Raw genomic sequence first — 21,081 nt, forward strand, 5'->3', positions numbered from 1 at the left:
GTTTATGAGGTAGTCGGGGAATATAGTGACTTGTCGAGCGATGTTTGACATATTAATGATTTATTTATTTATTTTATTCCCTTATACAGCGCCATTAATTCCACAGCGCTTTACAGACATTATTGTCGCTGTCCCCATTGGGGCACACTATCTAGTTTCCCTATCAGTATGGTTTTGGAGCGTGGGAGGAAACCGGAGAACCTGGAGGAAACCCACACAAACACGGGAAGAACATACAAACTCCTTGCAGATGTTGTCCTTGGTCTAATTCTATTAAAAATACTACCTCACTTGCACTAACTGGTTAAAGTATTTTGGGCCTGATTCATTATTGTATTTGCGCCATTTTTTGTTGATTTTTTAGCATTTTGCCACTTTTTTTCCATGCGCCACATTCATGTTTCTATTTGCGCCGTTTTATTCTATTTGACATATGTCTGCCTGTGGTTTTTTTTTCAGTGCGCCACTGTGGGCAGAGCTTAGGATTTTTTTCACCGGATTCATCACTTGCGACTTTTCAAAAAGTTGCAAAATATGTCGCATATGTATTTCAGTAACCCCCTCAGAATGATTTCATGTATGTCTGAAATGATGGCACAATTTTGCAAAACATATGACTTTTACAGCTAAAGATTTGCAAAAAAACGGCAACGAATATCACTAAACAAGACAAGAAAAGTATGGAAAAAAAAACAAACATTACCTTTGCGCCTGTTTCTTTGTCTAATTTTGTGCTTTTTTATTTTGTTTGCTCCAATTCATTATTCTATTTGCGATTTCTTATCTCTACTTCATATGTGCTCGCCTGTATTTTTCCGCTTTGTGGGCGGAGTTTAGCAATTCCAGTTGTTTTTATTCAAACCTTCGTATGTAATTTTTTAAAAAGTTGCAAAATTTGGCCCTGATTTCACTCAAGTCCCCCCCTGGTGTATTTTTGAGTATACCAGTACTTTGAAGAAATGTTTTTTTACTTTTACAAAAACTTACAAAAAAACAGTTCAAGACAGCGAAAAAGTCCATTTTTGACTGTGTGATAAATTTATGAATTGGGCACCAATAAGTGCAACTAATGCCACAAGACAAAAAACGGAATATGACTTACAAAAATCTGCAAACGATAAATCTGGGACGTAGTTTCTAAAATAAAACATCTTAATTTTGTTGAGTTTTTTTCAACTAAAAAGAGAACTGTAACCATTATAATAGGATACTTTATGTTATTATGTTGAGCTGCTCTTTTTCTATTTCCTGCTTTATCCTTTCCAATCTCTCTATTTCTTCAAGGTCTGACTCATGCTAGTCCTGTATTACTGATGAGGGGCGAGGAATACAGGTTTTTACTCTATGCCTCTTATATATAAGCAGAGGAACAATTGCCAAGGAAGGCTCTTTTATTCTGGTTCACACATCTTGATCTATCTCTGAGTTTTAGTTCCTCATTAGTTCCTGATTCGGAGACTTTCTTCTACACTACAGCCTATTAGATGTAAAGCACACTGTCAGCCATGTGAAAAGCAGAGTGATGATTCCTGCCATATGCTGCAAGAAAAATCTGATAAAGGACAAAAGGAGTCAGATAGCACTGGTTAGGAGTCAGTTTTAACCATGAAAATGTGAAACACAATAATTGGGAAAAGCAGTCGCCTGTTTTAATCAGTGACCCATTCTAAAATGCTATCCTACTCGGAGTACTCAAATTAATCGGTAAATATCCCAAAAGCAATAAAACAGATTCATAAATGACATGCCATTTAAACACTGGTTCTGATACATTTTAGAATAATTCAATGATCGCAATTAAAAATAAAAAAATTCTTGGATATCACTACGGTTTACAATCCGGGCACGTTACAGATCCAAACCTTTAAAAGTCCTGCAAGCTATGTGCATCATTTTACAGCAAACAATACATCTAACCTTGCTGCTTTTTCAAACTACAGCTCCTAAAAATGCTCGTTTCACAGAATATGCCACAAATGTCATATATATGTGGGTCCAACCTATCTAGAGCCCACACTTATCTCTAGAAAGAGGGTCCCTGACCTGCATTACATAGATGTTGTGAATAAAGAGGTACACATGCTCTGAGACAAAGATGTATTTCCACAAAAGTGTTAGGCGTAGCACTTACTTTCCTAGGGGATTCTGTCAAATTAGATGATTAAGAGGGATATTCGCATGAAATATAATACTATCAAGTAAGGCCTCATTCAGATGTCCGACTTTTCATGTAGACAAAAAACGTTCCAAGTTTCAACAATCTTTTGGATCCAATATTCATCAATGTTTGGTCAGTGTCTGTTTTTACCATCAGTGACTTTCACGTATGAAAAAAATGAATAAAAACATTTCAAATCTTCTCCTATCCATTGCAATGTCAATCACTGACAGCACAAGGATTGCATACTGATGACATCCGTGTGCTCGCCGTGATTTTCAAAGGCCCATACACTTGTACGGATAACTTTGATTGGCTACTTGGATCATGTCACCATAGATTTTAAGATGTACACATTCCATGCATGAAAATCACAGAGGAAATGTGTACGAGTTACACGGATATCTGAATGATGTCTAATATTTTGCTCAAATTCTCTAATTTACTATATCCAGTGATTCTGCAATTGGTAAGAAACTGCTCACTTGTCGTAAATCAAATCTTTTATGATCTAAAAATTAGCAATTTCAGGCACTATGGGGAAGATTTAGCAAGACTTGTGGTTTTGCCAGTATCAAAAAAAAAATAATTGGAGAAAATTGTGCCAAATATGTTAACTGGTGTAGACCAAGTAATAATAAACCTGATCAACTTTTCGAGAGCATGGTGCAAAAATGAAAAAATTTTCACACAATGTTCGACTTTTTGTTGCTTTCTCTATGACAAAAACTTGCTTGCTAAATGTAGGCATGAATCCTCTTGTGTAAACTGGCATCTGACAAGGAGTCCAAGGAGAAGAGACAAGGGATCTCAAAAGTCAGCATCGTTATGAAAAATCATATAATTATTATTACTACATAAAAACGAAGGCATGTTGAACTTGAATGACTCGCTACATCGCTGATCAGTGCTTGATATTTATGCTCACGAATAAAAAGAACGCTCACTCTTTATAGCAAATGGTCTACTCGCTACTTGATAAACAAGGAAAGGAACCACTTACTGAGTAGCCGCGTCCAGAAAGTGACTGAGCTGAGCTCTGTGGAGGAAAGAGAGTAAGGTCAGCAAAGACAAGTTGCCAAAGTCAAATTTTCTTTGTCAGTTCTTTCAAGATCAGTACACATCAGACACACCTGAAAGTAAATGTAGGTGAGGAAAATACACGGAACCAAATTTTAAGTGAATTAATAAAAATGGCTACTATTCTTGGCTACCTACACCACTCTAATACTTTGTATCTCCTGATTTTAGTTAGCCATAGCTGCAGGCGCAGGAATATTAAGATGTTCTACCACCAATTGGTATATGGAAAATATATATTTTTTACACTGCACAAATCTAAAAAGCAGAATTAGAATGATGAGAAAGCCGTACAAGTTGTGAAAAACAAAAGCAAAGCAGTTAAGCTGTAAACCCCCTCCCAATGCATGGATCGGCCTTACACGTTTACGGCTATAGGGAGAGCTAGAGATCTTTCTTTTACCGGACTACAAACATTGTGAACACAAATGACCATGAAAGCAGTCTTCATAATCAACAGATTATATGTGTGACTAGTCCACAAGTTGTATGTACAGAGAGCATTAGTCTTACTACAAACTAAAGAATGGACACACATCTCTTGCTCTAGGATGTTGAGTAATTTTGTGCCATTCTTTGCGATTCTATTCCTTGGTTTGCAGCAAGTGAATACAAACATTTAACAAAAGAGAGATATAGTAAATGATAGAAGATTATTTGCAAATGTAGAAATATGACAAATACAAGATCCAAAAAAGATGATGTAGTCTCTTAATGAAGAAACAATTTTCTGCAAAACCGCACTCCCAAAACTGACATGATCAAGCACATTACACACGGATGACATCCCTCCCTATATGCAACCAATGTAACCTCTTTCCCTACAGCAGTGAAGATGTTAAGCACAACATACGGGTGAATAATGCAGCTGCATTTCCGATTTTTCCCTGGTGAGTCAGAGGAGCACAGTGCACCTGCCAACCTTTCCTGCTAAGCCAATAATTGCCAATTTAATCTTTGCCTCTTGGTATCACTCATGTTTAGCCCTTGCTGTGCCCTGAATACATCTTCATTCATCTGGGGGGTTGCATTTGACAATTAGAGTGTTAGCTTCAGCTAAAAAGGGCAGCCAGTTTGGCAAGGCCAGGGAGACAATTATTAGTCTATTTTCCCATCATGTAGTGGGTGGTGCTAGGGAAATCTGAAATCTACCACAATTACATTAGGTTTCTTCTCTTTTCCCTTTCCGCTCCTTCCCTCCTTCGCGCCTCACACCCTCCCTTCACCTTCAGAATATTTCACATTATCACAGCTTTACAACCACATTCAAATTTTCCATGTTCACACGGACTGAGGCTTCTATTTAAATGATAATGAGGGACAATCCATTCAATTGAGCGAGGGAGAAAATCCATTAAAACACAGGCAGCTCTTAAGCTAGGTCATAACCAGATGTAAAAAAAAAAGCAAAAAACCTTTCTTTCCCCTTGTTTTACAGGCATTATGCAAGGCCATGTATGGATTTTAACACGGGTCGCAACATTTCAAAAGATTAAGAGAACAATTACACAGAGATGTGCAAATTATTTAAGTGGCGAGTAACAAAGTCTAACGTGGATAATTGGTCACATATACCGCTGAAAAACAATCATATTATTAGATGAAAATCCAGTGATACCAGATTAAACAGGCTAGTACTGGCTTCACAAGTGGAAAATAATAAGCAGATTTTGTCATACGAACACTTTGCTGCTTTGCTCACAGATAACATGATAAAGTCTCATTGGCCGCTGTGCCCAATAATATATTTTTGCCACCAATCAAAATGCCCCACATGGCAAGCTTGAGCTGAGCACATCATTACGTAGAACTCTGATAGGTTCTAGCTGTTGCCATAGTAACACTTGCGGCCTCCACAGCTCTTTATGATGTTCCATTCTTCCACCTCCTGAAGGGAAGGGGGGCTCAGCTGCTAATATTAAATAAGAATAAACTTTTATATTAGGTATACATCACGTACTATTGATCTGGGGACTGATGCCTACCAGCAAATTAGCTAAAAATGTTCTGCCTGTAGAGAACTGTGCTCCTCCCCATCCCCCAGTCTTACTTCTTTAATTAACATCCCATATCTAAATCAGAAGGACTCTGCTTCTGATCCCAGAAATCCGCACTAGAGGAAATGTGCAGCTATGGTCCCCCGCCCCTTTTCTTCCTCCCCTCCCATCACTTTCGCCTGTCAAAGCTGTCAACTCAAATACAGCTTTAATCTGCCAGGAGCACTTTTCTCCTGACATTTTTAATAAATACTTTCAGCTCTTAAACACATTTGCTGCAGATATCTCCTTTCCCGCCTTCCCCCTCTTACTCCCTCTCCTTCCCTGCAGAATAAAAGCAGGGAGACAAAAAGCAGAAAACACTATTTGGGAACCAACTTCTGCCGTTCAGCAAATGATCGTGCTGCAGTGTAAACCAATACAGAGTAACGCAATACGCTGCAAAATCTCTAGCACTGTGCACGCCATTTCAGGGTGCCACCCGTAGCATTTTATTCCAATAGTGCCAGTTTTTAAATTATATAGATATACAAGATTATAGATGGAAGAGATGCAGCAAACAGGACTTCTCCCCTTATTATCTGCTTTCAGGTGTGATTTTAATATTTCCCCACACCTGTTATTTGCCACAGGTGAGTGTGAACGAGCATCATATGCTTAAAACAAAGTTGTTTACCCACAATTTTGGAAAGGTGCCAACAAATTTGTCCGGATCATTTTGGGGGTTTTGTGTGGAATTATGTCTAATTTGCCTTTTTTTTCCGTTGTTCCAATACACACAAATGAAATAAACACGTGTATAGCAAAACGTGTGTAACTGCAATGCTATGGGAGAAAGGCTTCATTTTCTGGAACAAATATATATTATATATACACATACATATACAGTGGTGGCCAAAAGTATTGGCACCCCTGCAATTCTGTCAGATAATATTCAGTTTCTTCCTGAATCACAAATTCTTTGGTATTATTCTCTTCATTTAATTTGCTTGCAAGGAAAAAACACAAAAGAGAATGAAGCAAAAATCAAATCATTGATCATTTCACACAAAATTCCAAAAAAGGGCCGGACAAAAGTATTGGCACCCTCAGCCTAATACTTGGTTGCACAACCTTTAGCCAAAATAACTGCGAACAACCGCTTCCGGTAACCATCAATGAGTTTCTTACAATGCTCTGCTGGAATTGTAGACCATTCTTCTTTGGCAAACTGCTCCAGGTCCCTGATATTTGAAGGGTGCCTTCTCCAAACTGCCATTTTGAGATCTCTCCACAGGTGTTCTATGGGATTCAGGTCTGGACTCATTGCTGGCCACCTTAGAAGTCTCCAGTGCTTTCTCTAAAACCATTTTATAGTGCTTTTGGAAGTGTGTTTTGGGTCATTGTCCTGCTGGAAGACCCATGACCTCTGAGGGAGACCCAGCTTTCTCACACTGGGCCCTACATTATGCTGCAAAATTTGTTGGTAGTCTTCAGACTTCATAATGCTATACACACAGTCAAGCAGTCCAGTGCCAGAGGCAGCAAAGCAACCCCAAAACATCAGGGAACCTCCGCCATGTTTGACTGTAGGGACTGTGTTCTTTTCTTTGAATGCCTCTTTTTTTTTCCTGTACACTCTATGTTGATGCTTTTTCCCAAAAAGCTCTACCTTTGTCTCATCTGACCAGAGAACATTCTTCCAAAACTTTTTAGGCTTTCTCAGGTAAGTTTTGGCAAGCTCCAGCCTGGCTTTTTTATGTCTCGGGGTAAGAAGTGGGGTCTTCCTGGGTATCCTACCATACAGTCCCTTTTCATTCAGACGCCGACGGAGAGTACGGGTTGACACTGTTGTACCCTTGGACTGCAGGGCAGCTTGAACTTGTTTGGATGTTAGTCAAGGTTCTTTATCCACCATCCGCACAATCTTGCGTTGAAATCTCTCGTCAATTTTTCTTTTCCGTCCACATCTAGGGAGGTTAGCCATAGTGCCATGGGCTTTAAACTTCTTGATGACACTGCGCACAGAAGACACAGGAACATTCAGGTCTTTGGAGATGGACTTGTAGCCTTGAGATTGCTCATGCTTCCTCACAATTTGGTTTCTCAAGTCCTCAAACAGTTCTTTGGTCTTCTTTCTTTTCTCCATGCTCAATGTGGTACACACAAGGACGCAGGACAGAGGTTGAGCCAACTTTAAGCCATGTTAACTGGCTGCAAGTGTGATTTAGTTATTGCCAACACCTGTTAGGTGCCACAGGTAAGTTACATGTGCTGTTAATTACACGAATTAGAGAAGCATCACATGATTTTTCAAACAGTGCCAATACTTTTGTCCACCCCCTTTTTTTGGTTTGGTGTGGAATTGTATCCAATTTGGCTTTAGGACAATTCTTTTTGTTTTTTCATTGAAGACAAATTTAATGAAGATCATAGTACCAAAGAATTTGTGATTGCAATCATTTTCAGGAAGAAACTGAGTATTATCTGACAGAATTGCAGGGGTGCCAATATTTTTGGCCACCACTGTATATACAGTACAGACCAAAAGTTTTGACACACCTTCTCATTTAAAGATTTTTCTGTATTTTCATGACTATGAAAATTGTACATTCACACTGAAGGCATCAAAACTATGAATTAACACATGTGGAATTATATACTTAACAAAAAAGTGTGAAACAACTGAAAATATGTCTTATATTCTAGGTTCTTCAAAGTAGCCAACTTTTGCTTTGATGACTGCTTTGCACACTCTTGGCATTCTCTTGATGAGCTTCAAGAGGTAGTCACCGGAAATGGTCTTCCAACAATCTTGAAGGAGTTCCCAGAGATGCTTAGCACTTGTTGGCCCTTTTGCCTTCACTCTGCGGTCCAGCTCACCCCAAACCATCTCGATTGGGTTCAGGTCTGGTGACTGTTGAGGCCAGGTCATCTGGCGTAGCACCCCATCACTCTCCTTCTTGGTCAAATAGCCCTTACACAGCCTGGAGGTGTGTTTGGGGTCATTGTCCTGTTGAAAAATAAATGATGGTCCAACTAAACGCAAACCGGATGGAATAGCATGCCGCTGCAAGATGCTGTGGTAGCCATGCTGGTTCAGTATGCCTTCAATTTTGAATAAATCCCCAACAGTGTCACCAGCAAAGCACCCCCACACCATCACACCTCCTCCTCCATGCTTCACGGTGGGAACCAGGCATGAGAGTCCATCCGTTCACCTTTTCTGCGTCGCACAAAGACACGGTGGTTGGAACCAAAGATCTCAAATTTGGACTCATCAGACCAAAGCAAAGATTTCCACTGGTCTAATGTCCATTCCTTGTGTTCTTTAGCCCAAACAAGTCTCTTCTGCTTGTTGCCTGTCCTTAGCAGTGGTTTCCTAGCAGCTATTTTACTATGAAGGCCTGCTGCACAAAGCCTCCTCTTAACAGTTGTTGTAGAGATGTGTCTGCTGCTAGCCACCTTTAGCTTTGATGACTGCTTTGCACACTCTTGGCATTCACTTGATGAGCTTCAAGAGGTAGTCACCAGAAATGGTTTTCACTTCACAAGTGTGCCCTGTCAGGTTTAATAAGTGGGATTTCTTGCCTTATAAATGGTGTTGGGACCATCAGTTGTGTTGTGCAGAAGTCTGGTGGATACACAGCAGATAGTCCTACTGAATAGACTGTTAGAATTTGTATTATGGCAAGAAAAAAGCAGCTAAGTAAAGAAAAACGAGTGGCCATCATTACTTTAAGAAATGAAGGTCAGTCAGTTCGAAAAATTGGGAAAAATTTGAAAGTGTCCCCAAGTGCAGTTGCAAAAACCATCAAGCGCTACAAAGAAACTGGCTCACATGAGGACCGCCCCAGGAAAGGAAGACCAAGAGTCACCTCTGCTTCTGAGGATAAGTTTATCCGAGTCACCAGCCTCAGAAATCGCAGGTTAACAGCAGCTCAGATTAGAGACCAGGTTAATGCCACACAGAGTTCTAGCAGCAGACACATCTCTTCAACAACTGTTAAGAGGGGACTTTGTGCAGCAGGCCTTCATGGTAAAATGGCTGCTAGGAAACCACTGCTAAGGACAGGCAACAAGCAGAAGAGACTTGTTTGGGCTAAAGAACACAAGGAATGGACATTAGACCAGTGGAAATCTTTGCTTTGGTCTGATGAGTCCAAATTTGAGATCTTTGGTTCCAACCACCGTGTCTTTGTGCGACGCAGAAAAGGTGAACGGATGGACTCTACATGCCTGGTTCCCACTGTGAAGCATGGAGGAGGAGGTGTGATGGTGTGGGGGTGCTTTCCTGGTGACACTGTGGGGGATTTATTCAAAATTGAAGGCATACTGAACCAGCATGACTACCACAGCATCTTGCAGCGGCATGCTATTCCATCCGGTTTTGTTTAGTTGGACCATCATTTATTTTTCAACAGGACAATGACCCCAAACACACCTCCTCCAAGAAGGAGAGTGATGGGGTGCTACGCCAGATGACCTGGCCTCCACAGTCACTAGACCTGAACCCAATCGAGATGGTTTGGGGTGAGCTGGACCGCAGAGTGAAGGCAGAAGGGCCAACAAGTGCTAAGCATCTCTGGGAACTCCTTCAAGATTGTTGGAAGACCATTTCTGGTGACTACCTATTGAAGCTCATCAAGAGAATGCCAAGAGTGTGCAAAGCAGTCATCAAAACAAAAGGTGGCTACTTTGAAGAACCTAGAATAAAAGATATAATTTCAGTTGTTTCACACTTTTTTGTTAAGTACATAATTCCACACGTGTTAATTCATAGTTTTGATGCCTTCAGTGTGAATGTACAATTTTCATAGTCATGAAAATACAGAAAAATCTTTAAATGAGAAGCTTTGTCCAAACTTTTGGTCTGTACTGTACTATATATATATATATATATATATATATATATATATATATATATATATATATATATATGTATATATATATATATATATATATATATATACACACATATATATATATACACACACACACACATATATATACATACATACACACACATACATCTGACCGCTTATCTTGGCGGTGGGGAAAACGGTTGTGTGACTCTACCCTGATTTATATATAAAATACATAAATAAATTAGGGTAGGGTCACACAACCGCTTTCTCCACATTCGAGATAAATGGTCAGATTCTTCTGACCAGATTTTGAATAGACTTTGATCAGTGGCGCATCAGTTTTTCTTGGCTGTTGAGATCATAAAAAAACGTTTCTCCAACTTCTCAATTCTGTCAGTCCATGAAAACCAGGCCACACTTGGATGTCATCTGAGTATGGTCCGATTTTTTTCACAGACCCATAGTATTGCCGATTTTGATCCAACACTCGGATAAAAATAGTAAGTGTCTCTGATTTTTTCCGCGGAACATTCAGTACGAGAAAAAAAAAATCCCCATAGAATATCATAGGTACGAGTGCTATCCCTGAAACTACAGATAGCACTCGTCCAACAAAATCAGTTGTGTGCACGAGCTTTTAAAGTCAGAAAAGACTAATATACAAGTGGGTCGCATAATAGGTAATGACATGTGCACTCCTGTTATCAAACACAAAAGGAAATATGCTCCATGTCCATCATTCACCAGATTTACTGACCATATTGACATCATCAGAATCTTGTCCTCTTAAGTACAAAAAGCGTGCAAACTGCTCAAAGGAAGTATCCTATCACTCGGGATTTAAAATAGGGAAAAAGGCTAAAACACAGATTACTTCAATTAAAAAAAAAAATAGATGAAATATGGCAACTTCTATGACAAACATTAGATTGTGTGGAGCAGTAGATTTCCATCTCATCACAGCAGGCATGGAGCTGGTTAATACTAAATGTTATTGTTTTGCAAACCTCGGAGACCTCCACCTCCACCCACTGCTTTGCATTCTGGAAAAGAGGCAGTGTTTCAATTTAAAACCTAAATTAGCTGTCCAATTGAATCTAGCTGGCACAAAGCTTTCCTTGTGACAGGCTGTACTTATGAAGCATATTTTACATTAATAGAACTCAACATGAGTCCCACGTGGAGGGTGGTAGATGGAGGGGGTTACATGCAAAGCTATTGAAATGTTCAACCCAATATCTCAGAAATTCTAGACATTTTCTCTCTCAAAACCTCTGCAGAATAATGGCAGAGGCTTTCCACTCTAATTCATTAGAATAAAAGATGCTATAAAAAGATAAACCAGTTAATTTCGGATTAAAGGGATGTCTATATATCTTTCCTTTACCTCATATAGATTATACGCACAAATGCAAGCAGCACTCATATCATAACCACCTTTCTTGTATTGTACAGATACCCTTCATGCCACCAAAACATCCACTGAAGGTATTTGGCAGCAATTTGATAGCAGCAGACCAAATATATCCTGGAAGTTATGAACCAGCCTCCATGATTTGGACTCATTTTTCCAGAATATCCCACAAATGCTTCATCAGATTAGAATCTGGAAGCCAGGCCAATACCTTGAACTAATTGTCATGTTCCTCAAATCATTCCTGCCATTAGGGAACCGTGTTGCTATGAAAAACTATATTAGGCCTGCAACAATTAATTTTTATATTATTTTTGTTATAACTTTTTATAATCAAATATTTTATCAATCAAATCACAAAATATATAAACCTTAACACCCTCTACCAGACCCACCTTCGAACTAAGACAAGAAAAAAATCTAAAACCAACCACTGCAAACAAATGTTTAAAGGGAATCTGTCAGAAGAATTTCACCCCCAGACTATTTATATGCGCATGTAGCTCAAAGAAAAGTCCAACAATACCTTTACATGGTCAGTCTATTCCTTCATTCCTGAGAAACCAGTGTTTGAAATATGAAAATTAGATGTGCAGCTCTGAAGCCTCTGTCACTCCAGCTCTATTCCCTGCCCAGTGCTGCCTCCACCCGCTTGACTATCGGTTCCTTTGCCTGAAGTCACACTGCATAAAAACAGTTAGTCAAGCTGGAGGCAGAGCTGGGCAGGAATAGAGCTGGAGTGACAAATGTTTCAGATCTGAGGCCACATTTACATATTAAATCAAACACGGATTTCTCAGTAACGGGAGGAACGAACTGGCCATGTAAAGGGTATTGCTGGACTTGTCTTTCAAAGAGCTATCAGTGCATATAAATAATTTGGGGGATGAAATCCTGCTAAACAATTGCTTTTAAGTTAAAAATTCTGAATTTGCATACATAGTAGAGGTAATTTTATATGGGCAAATTTTCTGACTGTAAAGAGAACAGGTCAAAAATAATGCAAGTGCTTGCAACAGTCATGGACTGAATGAATGCTAGTGTGATTTCTCATTTGCATAAGCTTTCTTCTTTTATTCACCAACACATCCCTGTTTATATATAGAGATGTGATGCCAACAATGATTTTAAAAGTCCACATGAAAAATACTATCACATGGACAACACTTGGGGGTGAATATTCTTATGTTCATGTGCCCTTGAAAAACGTTTCCACAAATTAATGAATTTATAAAATGACATGTCAGATTTGAAATATTTGTCACGGTCACTAAGGGGAAAATATAAACTCGGGGACGGAGGAGGAATAATTGTTATCAATTCAACCCACTCTTTTCAAGAAAGACCACCTCGATCTGCAGCAATGTTTAGGTAGGTGTTAGAAGTCAAACAGCCATGCCAGGTGTCAAGGTTTCCCAGGGGAACATTGTTTCACACTCCCTTGGCCAGCTTGCTTTTTTTCCTTTTTTGGTGGCATCTCTTCATCAGGTAAGTGACATGTCTTATTCCTCCATGGTTCATTTCTGACATTTAGGTCCCTATTGTAGCCACTTTCCAGAAATTGGTCAGCATGTTATCTCAGATTGGTCCCGCAGCTATTGATTATAATCCACTATGTGTTCGGACTCCTTTCTATCAGAAGTCCGCATTAACTTTTCAACAGTAGTGTGACTGTGGTCCGCGCACATTACAATGATTGGCTAAGACCCTTTCATCAGGTAACAAACTATTGCCTATAGGAAACACCTACAATACATGACAGCTGGGTCAAAGCATTCCCAAAATGCCTAGTTATCACAATTTGGTTCTTGTGAAGGGTCACTCAGATCCTTAGGCTTTTCCTGCTTCAAAAACACCTTACCCACAAGACCTAACTGATAATCGATGTATACTTCCCTTGTTCAGAAATTGCCATGTTATGGCTGATCTGTGTGTGTTCTCCTTTGTTTATCTCTGTAAAGCTAGCTGTACATTGAGCAATATTTCTGGAATCTCAAATGCAGAAATAATCCCATAAGACTTTTATTCTATCATTCCACCAACTGGGATATAAGGATTAGTCACAAGCAAGGAATTATATACCTCCATTACTTCTGACATATTCACAATGCAAATCATGCAAAGTTCAATAACTTCTCTGATCGATGTTATCATTAAACACCATACATTCACTATCATGTTCTACATCATTGTAGGATTCGGTGCGGTCACACCATATTCTTCTGGGCTCTCAATATCCTTACCTTGAGCAAACCCTAAAGTGTTTCCTGACAGGAAGGTTCCTGCAAATTTGTTCAGAGTCATGGACAGGTCAAAATCAAACTTTTTTTTCTTTATCTCTTTCTGATGTTCTCCTGATTTGATGTGGAGGCCCTCTACAGTAGCATCCCTCATGAGGCGGCGGACACATGTGGTTGGACATTTTCTAAAGACGAGAGCAGTGGAATGTTATGACCATAATAGTCATGTTGAGGAGCTATTGCGATTCACCCTGACCCATAATTACTTCCTATTTAATGGTAAGTACTTCCACCAGCTCAGAGGCACAGCAATGGGGAGCTCTTGTGCCCCCAGTTATGCTAATCTGCTCCTGGGCTGGTGGAAGGAAACCTTCATTTTTGGGAAAGAGGAGAAATGGTGGTACCCCTGTATTGCCCTCTGGGCCAGATATATTCACGATATATTGGTGTTTGGTATGGCCCAGAGGCCGATTTCAGGCGATTTAGGGAAGCCATCAATATAAACTCCATTGGACTGAGATTCACATCTGAATTTCAGAATAGCACTGCGTTCCTGGATGTAAAAATTAACAAGGAAAAGGATGGGTCAATAAGTACATGCACATATCGTAAGCCAACTGCAACAAATAGCCTTTGAACTGGAACAGCCACCACCCTGAGTCCCTGAAGCGTGGAATTAACAAGGGTCAGTTCTTGCGAGTTAGGAGGAACTGTACTAATATTAGCACCTTCAGGAAACAAGCCAGTGATTTATATCAGAGGTTTTGTGAGCGAGGGTACCAGCCTTGGGTTCTAGACAAAGCCTATTTGGAAGCCCTGGGAAGGGAGAGACTGTCACTGTTGGCTAACCCCAACAGTCAAAAACAGGAGGAAGAGACTATGAGAAGGGACAGGGACACTATGTGAGGGACAGCTGCCGAGCAACAGGGGCGCCAAATCAGTTTTATAGTGTGCCAACCCCACATTAGGCAGTATCAGTATAGGCTACAAACAGGGAAAGTTAAGGCTTCTATCATATATAATATGCCGGTATCCATGTCCTTATTATCTTCGGTTTTGATTATATGAAGTCCCATAGGGACACTGGTTCTCGAGTACAATTGCGACTGTATGGTGTAATTTTTATTTTCTGAGTACGGAGTTTCTCTGGAGTATTTTTAAGAATATTTAAATAAAGAATAATTTTTTTTAGAGGTTTTGTATGTTTACATAAAAATGGCCTTAGACTATGAAAAATAAAAAAAACAATAGTATATATAGATTCCCACATGTATATAGATGTACTTCTCTGAGTCATAAGTATTTGTAAAGGTGCACCCACTATGCACAACACTCTTTTTTCTGTCTGGACTGTAATATTACTTTCCCGTCTCCTTTTTCATACTTATACCTCCTTTTGCTAGTGGTCTGTAATCCTTAATGGAATTTTGATCTTTTTGTCTCTATAATACCGTCCGGTAGTTTAGCCACATTTTTCTTAATCTGATTATCAAGGGGCTTAAAGGGATATTCCCATCTCCAAGATCCTATCCCAGTATGTAGTAGGTGTACTAATAATAATATTAGCAAATACCACCAATTAGAAATATAGTGTAGTTCTTCTGATTTGCTATGTCTCTTTCCTCATGTGCAGGCATTGCAGGACCTAAGGTATCCATGGTTACGACCACTAGCAACTGACTAACTGACTGTCCCTATATCAGTGGTCGTAACCATGGATACCTAAGGTCCTGCAATGCCTGCACATGGGGAAAGAGACATAGCGAATCAGAAAAACTATACTACATTTCTAATTGAAAGTATTTGCTAATATTATTATTATTACACCTACTACATATTGGGGTAGGATCTTGGAGATGGGAAAATCTCTTTAATTTGCTCTTGTGCCTTAAGTATGGACAAACTCATGTGCAACATTTTTATCTGCTTCCCTCCCTCATTGACATAATTGATCCTGTGTCAGTCAGGTGTAAGCATGGGGGGGTGGTCATTTGATCTGCCATCGTTCACTATAAGACGGCTGCAGAAAGGGACAGAATCTTGTTGTTGGCCATGACTTAGACATAACCTGCTGAAACATGTAGAGAAGTTCAAGGGCTCCTCTATTTTTGATACTATAGTATATTATTAAGTTTTTATAAAAAGCATAGCAAGCTAAATACAAGCATTAACTAGATTAAAGCCAGAATGAAAAGCCTATAGTCTAATAATTCAAGTATACCGCATTTCTAGGTGTTCAATATGTAAAGATACTAGCATCTGTCTTAATTAAATTCTATACAGCTTGCGTCTGTCAGTGCAACCTGACAGTCTCCAACAACTCAATCCGAAAAATCAGAGCACCCTGTAATCACCTTCAAAAAAGTTTTATTGACACCAGTGTAGACACAAAAAAAAAAACTAAAAAAAAACCTGACATGCAACATTTTGGCCACACAGGGCCTTTATCAAGCCAAACAAGAGGAATATGTGATATACCTTTAATAAATGTAAGTGGTTTCCAACACACTTGCGGTAAGCGGATGTTTGGTAGAGGTTCCCAATATTTCAGCAATAAAATAAATAGGTTGATGACTTGACCCTTTTATGGTGATCAGAAGACCTCACTGTCACTCAGATTTTTCAACATTTTGAAAAATCTGTCAGCGATTATGTAATTCTTTTTTCTATGATTCTGCCAACACAACATGGATTTTGAAGCAAGAATTGTCTCTTCCGCCATAGGAGTGTCGCTGTTGTGCTGCAATGGTGTAATATTTATGGAAAAATACAACACTAAGCACAAAAGTAATATATTTTGTTTATGCAATCTGGTCTGCATTTGCAGAAAAGTGTATAGATATAGACACTACAGTCATGGCCAAAAGTTTTGAGAATGACACCAAAATTATATTTTCACATGATCTGCTGGCCTCTGGTTTTTATTAGTGTTTGTCTGATGTTTATATCACATACAGAAATATAATTGCAATCATATTATGAGATCCAATTGGTTATATTGACAGTTAGAATGAGTTAATACAGCAAGTCAATATTTGCAGTGTTGCCCCTTCTTCTTCAAGACCTCTGTAATTCTCCCTGGCATGCTCTCAATCAACTTTTGGACCAAATCCTGACTGATAGCAGTCCATTCTTGCATAATCAATGCTTGCATTTTGCCAGAATTTGTTGGTTTTTGTTTGTCCACCCGTCTCTTGATGATTGACCACAAGTTCTCAATGGGATTAAGATCTGGGGAGTTTCCAGGCCATGGACCCAAAATCTCTATGTTTTGTTCCATGAGCCATTTAGTTATCACCTTTGCTTTATGGCAAGGTGCTCCATCATGCTGGAAAAGGCATTGTTGGGCGCCAAACTGCTCTTGGACGGTGGGGAGAAGTTGCTCTTGGAGGACATTCTGGTACCATTCTTTATTCATGGCTGTGTTTTTAGGCAAGACTGTGAGTGAGCCGATTCCCTTGGCTGAGAAGCAACCCCACACATGAATGGTTTCAGGATGCTTTACAGTTGGCATGAGACAAGACTGGTGGTAGCGCTCACCTCTTCTTCTCCGAATAAGCTGTTTTCCAGATGTCCCAAACAATCGAAAAGGGGATTCATCAGAGAAAATGACTTTGCCCCAGTCCTCAGCAGTCCACTCCCTGTACCTTTTGCAGAATATCAGTCGGTCCCTGATGTTTTTCCTGAAGAGAAGTGGCTTCTTTGCTGCCCTCCTTGAAACCAGCCCTTGCTCAAAGAGTCTCCGCCTCACAGTGCGTGCAGAACCACTCACACCAGCCTGCTGCCATTCCTGAGCAAGCTCGGCACTGCTGGTAGTCCGATCCCGCAGCTGAAACAGTTTTAAGATACGGTCCTGGTGCTTGCTGGTCTTTCTTGGGCGCCCTGGAGCCTTTTTGACAACAATGGAAGCTCTCTCCTTGAAATTCTTGATGATGCGATAGATTGTTGACTGAGGTGCAATCTTTGTAGCTGCGATACTCTTCCCTGTTAGGCCATTTTTGTGCAGTGCAATGACGGCTGCACGTGTTTCTTTAGAGATAACCATGGTTAACTGAAGAGAAACAATGATACCAAGAACCAGCCTCCTTATAAAGTGTCCAGTGATGTCATTCTTACTTAATCATGACTGATTGATCGCCAGCCCTGTCCTCATCAACACCCACACCTGTGTTAATGGATCAATCACTAAAATGATGTTAGCTGCTCCTTTTAAGGCAGGACTGCAATGATGTTGAAATGTGTTTTGGAGGTTAAAGCTAATTTTCTGGGCAAATATTGACTTTGCAAGTACAGTAATTGCTGTTAAGCTGATCACTCTTTGACATTCAGGAGTATATGCAAATTGCCATTACAAAAAATGAAGCTGTAAACTTTGGAAAAATTACTATTTGTCTCATTCTCAATACTTTTGGCCATGACTGTATATATGTACAAAATGGTAAGCATTCCCCCTTCTTTAAATGATGCCATCACATAAACAGAACTCTTAGAATTCCCTTCACTATTGCAGTCGCGTCACTGACGTATCAGCCCATGTGCACTGGAACGCTCAGTGAATGCAACCTCTGGGGTTAAGTTTGGCGCATGCACACATACTGTAATTGATACCACTGAGCCCTATACTAAGTGGGGGTACTACACTGACTTAAGAGTTGACTGGGAAGTATATTTGAAACCCAGACTCTGTATTGGTAGACAGACCATCACAGCTTTTGATTGCTCATCATGCACATGTAGGTGCTATTCACACTAGCTATAGATCAAGCCTCCTGATGAACCGAACGGACAGGGAAACGCGTCGAGGCAGTTGTCACAACTAATGATTAGTCGCTCTATTTATCTTCTGTGTGTTAGAGATATCTATGTAATAGCTTTGTCACTTTTTTCCTGTGTATCGCTCACTTACCAGGGCTTAACAGGGAGAGTGAGGAACAGCTGCCGACGATTGGGGGCGCCATTTCGCGATCAATAGGTTGCCAACCTACACGTTAGGCAGTATCAGATAAGCAAAAGTGAAGGGAATTATAAGAGTTTGGTTTATGTGATGATGACATCATTTAAAGAAGGGGGAAGGACGCCTGCTTACCATTGTGTACATATATACTGGGGCTGGCCTCCTCTTTGATATTATATCATTTGTATTTTATTCTGCTCACAAATCACGGTTAATGGTATTTTTTTATGAATACGATTAAAAGATTATGTTTGTAGAGGGTTTATATGTTCACATACTTTTTGTCCTCTAATCTTGGATAGATTTTTTGTACAGCATAGATGGTGAAGAGCAATGACGGCAGTGGATATGATCACTACTTGATCACCATTACTGCTCCAGCTACATTCACACATCCTTATCTGTGTGCTGTAAACTGTGAAAGGGAAGCAATAGTCAGAAAATGACCTATTGTTTAAATCAGGTTTTTGTATTACAGGTATTTTTTCTCACAAAAATTAATAATCTTGCAATAGGTCATTTTATAGTTTCTCTTTATGACTGGCAGCGCACTGACCCATAAAGTTTAATGTAAAAATTCACTTTTTTTTTGTGTTTTAAAGGTAATCTCTCACCAGGTTTTTGCTATTTAATCAGATCCGTGTGTTGTTTTGTTAAACCTAATATACAGTGCCTACAAGTAGTATTCAACCCCCTGCAGATTTAGCTGGTTGACACATGCGGAATTAACTTGGCATTGTGACATTTGTACTGTAGATCAGCCTGGAAGTGGGAAATGCACTGCAGCAAATTTTGTTTTTGTTTTTTGTTTTTTTTTAAAACGTTAAAAGTTAATTCAGAGTGTCATTTATTATTCAACCCCTCAAACCACAAGAATTCTGTTTGGTCCCCCAAAAGTATTAAGAAGTAGTTCAGGCACCAAGAATAATGAGCTTCACATGTGTGGATTAAAGATCTCTTTTGCCAGCCTTTTCTGACTATTTAAGACCCTCCCCAAACTTGTGAACAGCACTCAGACATGGTCAACATGGGAAAGACAAAGGAGCATTCCAAGGCCATCAGAGACAAGATCGTGGAGGGTCACAAGGCTGGCAAGGGGTACAAAACCCTTTCCAAGGAGTTGGGCCTACCTGTCTCCACTGTTGGGAGCATCATCCGTAAGTGGAAGGCTTATGGAACTACTGTTAGCCTTCCACGGCCAGGACAGCCTTTGAAAGTGTCCTCCCGTGCCGAGGCCAGGCTTGTCCGAAGAGTCAAGGCTAACCCAAGGACAACAAGGAAGGAGCTCCGGGAAGATCTCATGGCAGTGGGGACATTGGTTTCAGTCAATACCATAAGTAACGTACTCCACCGCAATGGTCTCCGTTCCAGACGAGCCCGTAAGGTACCTTTACTTTCAAAGCGTCATGTCAAGGCTCGTCTACAGTTTGCTCATGATCACTTGGAGGACTCTGAGACAGACTGGTTCAAGGTTCTATGGTCTGATGAGACCAAGATCGAGATCTTTGGTGCCAACCACACACGTGACGTTTGGAGACTGGATGGCACTGCATACGACCCCAAGAATACCATCCCTACAGTCAAGCATGGTGGTGGCAGCATCATGCTGTGGGGCTGTTTCTCTGCCAAGGGGCCTGGCCATCTGGTCCGCATCCATGGGAAGATGGATAGCACGGCCTACCTGGAGATTTTGGCCAAGAACCTCCGCTCCTCCATCAAGGATCTTAAGATGGGTCGTAATTTCATCTTCCAACAAGACAACGACCCAAAGCACACAGCCAAGAAAACCAAGGCCTGGTTCAAGAGGGAAAAAGTCAAGGTGTTGGAGTGGCCTAGTCAGTCTCCTGACCTTAACCCAATTGAAAACTTGTGGAAGGAGCTCAAGAATAAAGTCCACATGAGACACCCAAAGAACCTAGATAACTTGGAGAAGATCTGCATGGAGGAGTGGGCCAAGATAACTCCACAGACCGGTGCCGGCCTGATCAGGTCTTATAAAAGACGATTATTAGGTGTAATTGCAAACAAGAGTTATTCCACAAAATATTAAACATAGGGGTTGTATAATAATTGACCCACATTTTTATGTTTAAAATTTAATAAAATTCAACTGAGCAACATAACTTTTTGGATTGTAAGATTTATGCTTCTGTTCATAAAACCTACTCTCGTTTGCAGTTTGAAGGCTCTAACTTATTTGCATCTTATCAAACCAGATAAATCTGCAGGGGGTTGAATACTACTTGTAGGCACTGTAAATCCTATACTAAGGCTATGTGCCCACGATGCAGAAATGCTCAGGATTTTTTCCTGAGCGTTTCTGCATCTCCCTGGCAGAAAAAAACGCATGCGGATTGTACATGCGTTTTCCTGCCAGGGACATGCGGAAGT

General features: G+C 40.1%; 1 protein-coding gene across 14 annotated transcripts in view; it reads right to left on the reverse strand.

The window, feature by feature from the left end:
* Positions 1-21,081, reverse strand: part of FBRSL1 (fibrosin like 1) — a 596,278-nt gene that overhangs the window by 261,454 nt on the left and 313,743 nt on the right. For 12 of the 14 annotated variants that reach the window (XM_073675948.1, XM_073675979.1, XM_073675930.1 and 9 more), the window contains one exon: positions 3,162-3,197. The exons of the other annotated variants lie outside the window; for them this stretch is intronic. In XM_073675948.1, coding sequence (XP_073532049.1) covers positions 3,162-3,197 — 36 coding nt within the window. The remainder of the gene's footprint in view (positions 1-3,161; positions 3,198-21,081) is intronic. 14 annotated transcript variants of the gene reach the window in all.

Source organism: Phyllobates terribilis, unplaced genomic scaffold, assembly GCF_046119375.1.
Source record: "Phyllobates terribilis strain yellow unplaced genomic scaffold, ASM4611937v1 Scaffold_1__5_contigs__length_1240528914, whole genome shotgun sequence".
Taxonomy (NCBI): Eukaryota; Metazoa; Chordata; class Amphibia; order Anura; family Dendrobatidae; genus Phyllobates; species Phyllobates terribilis.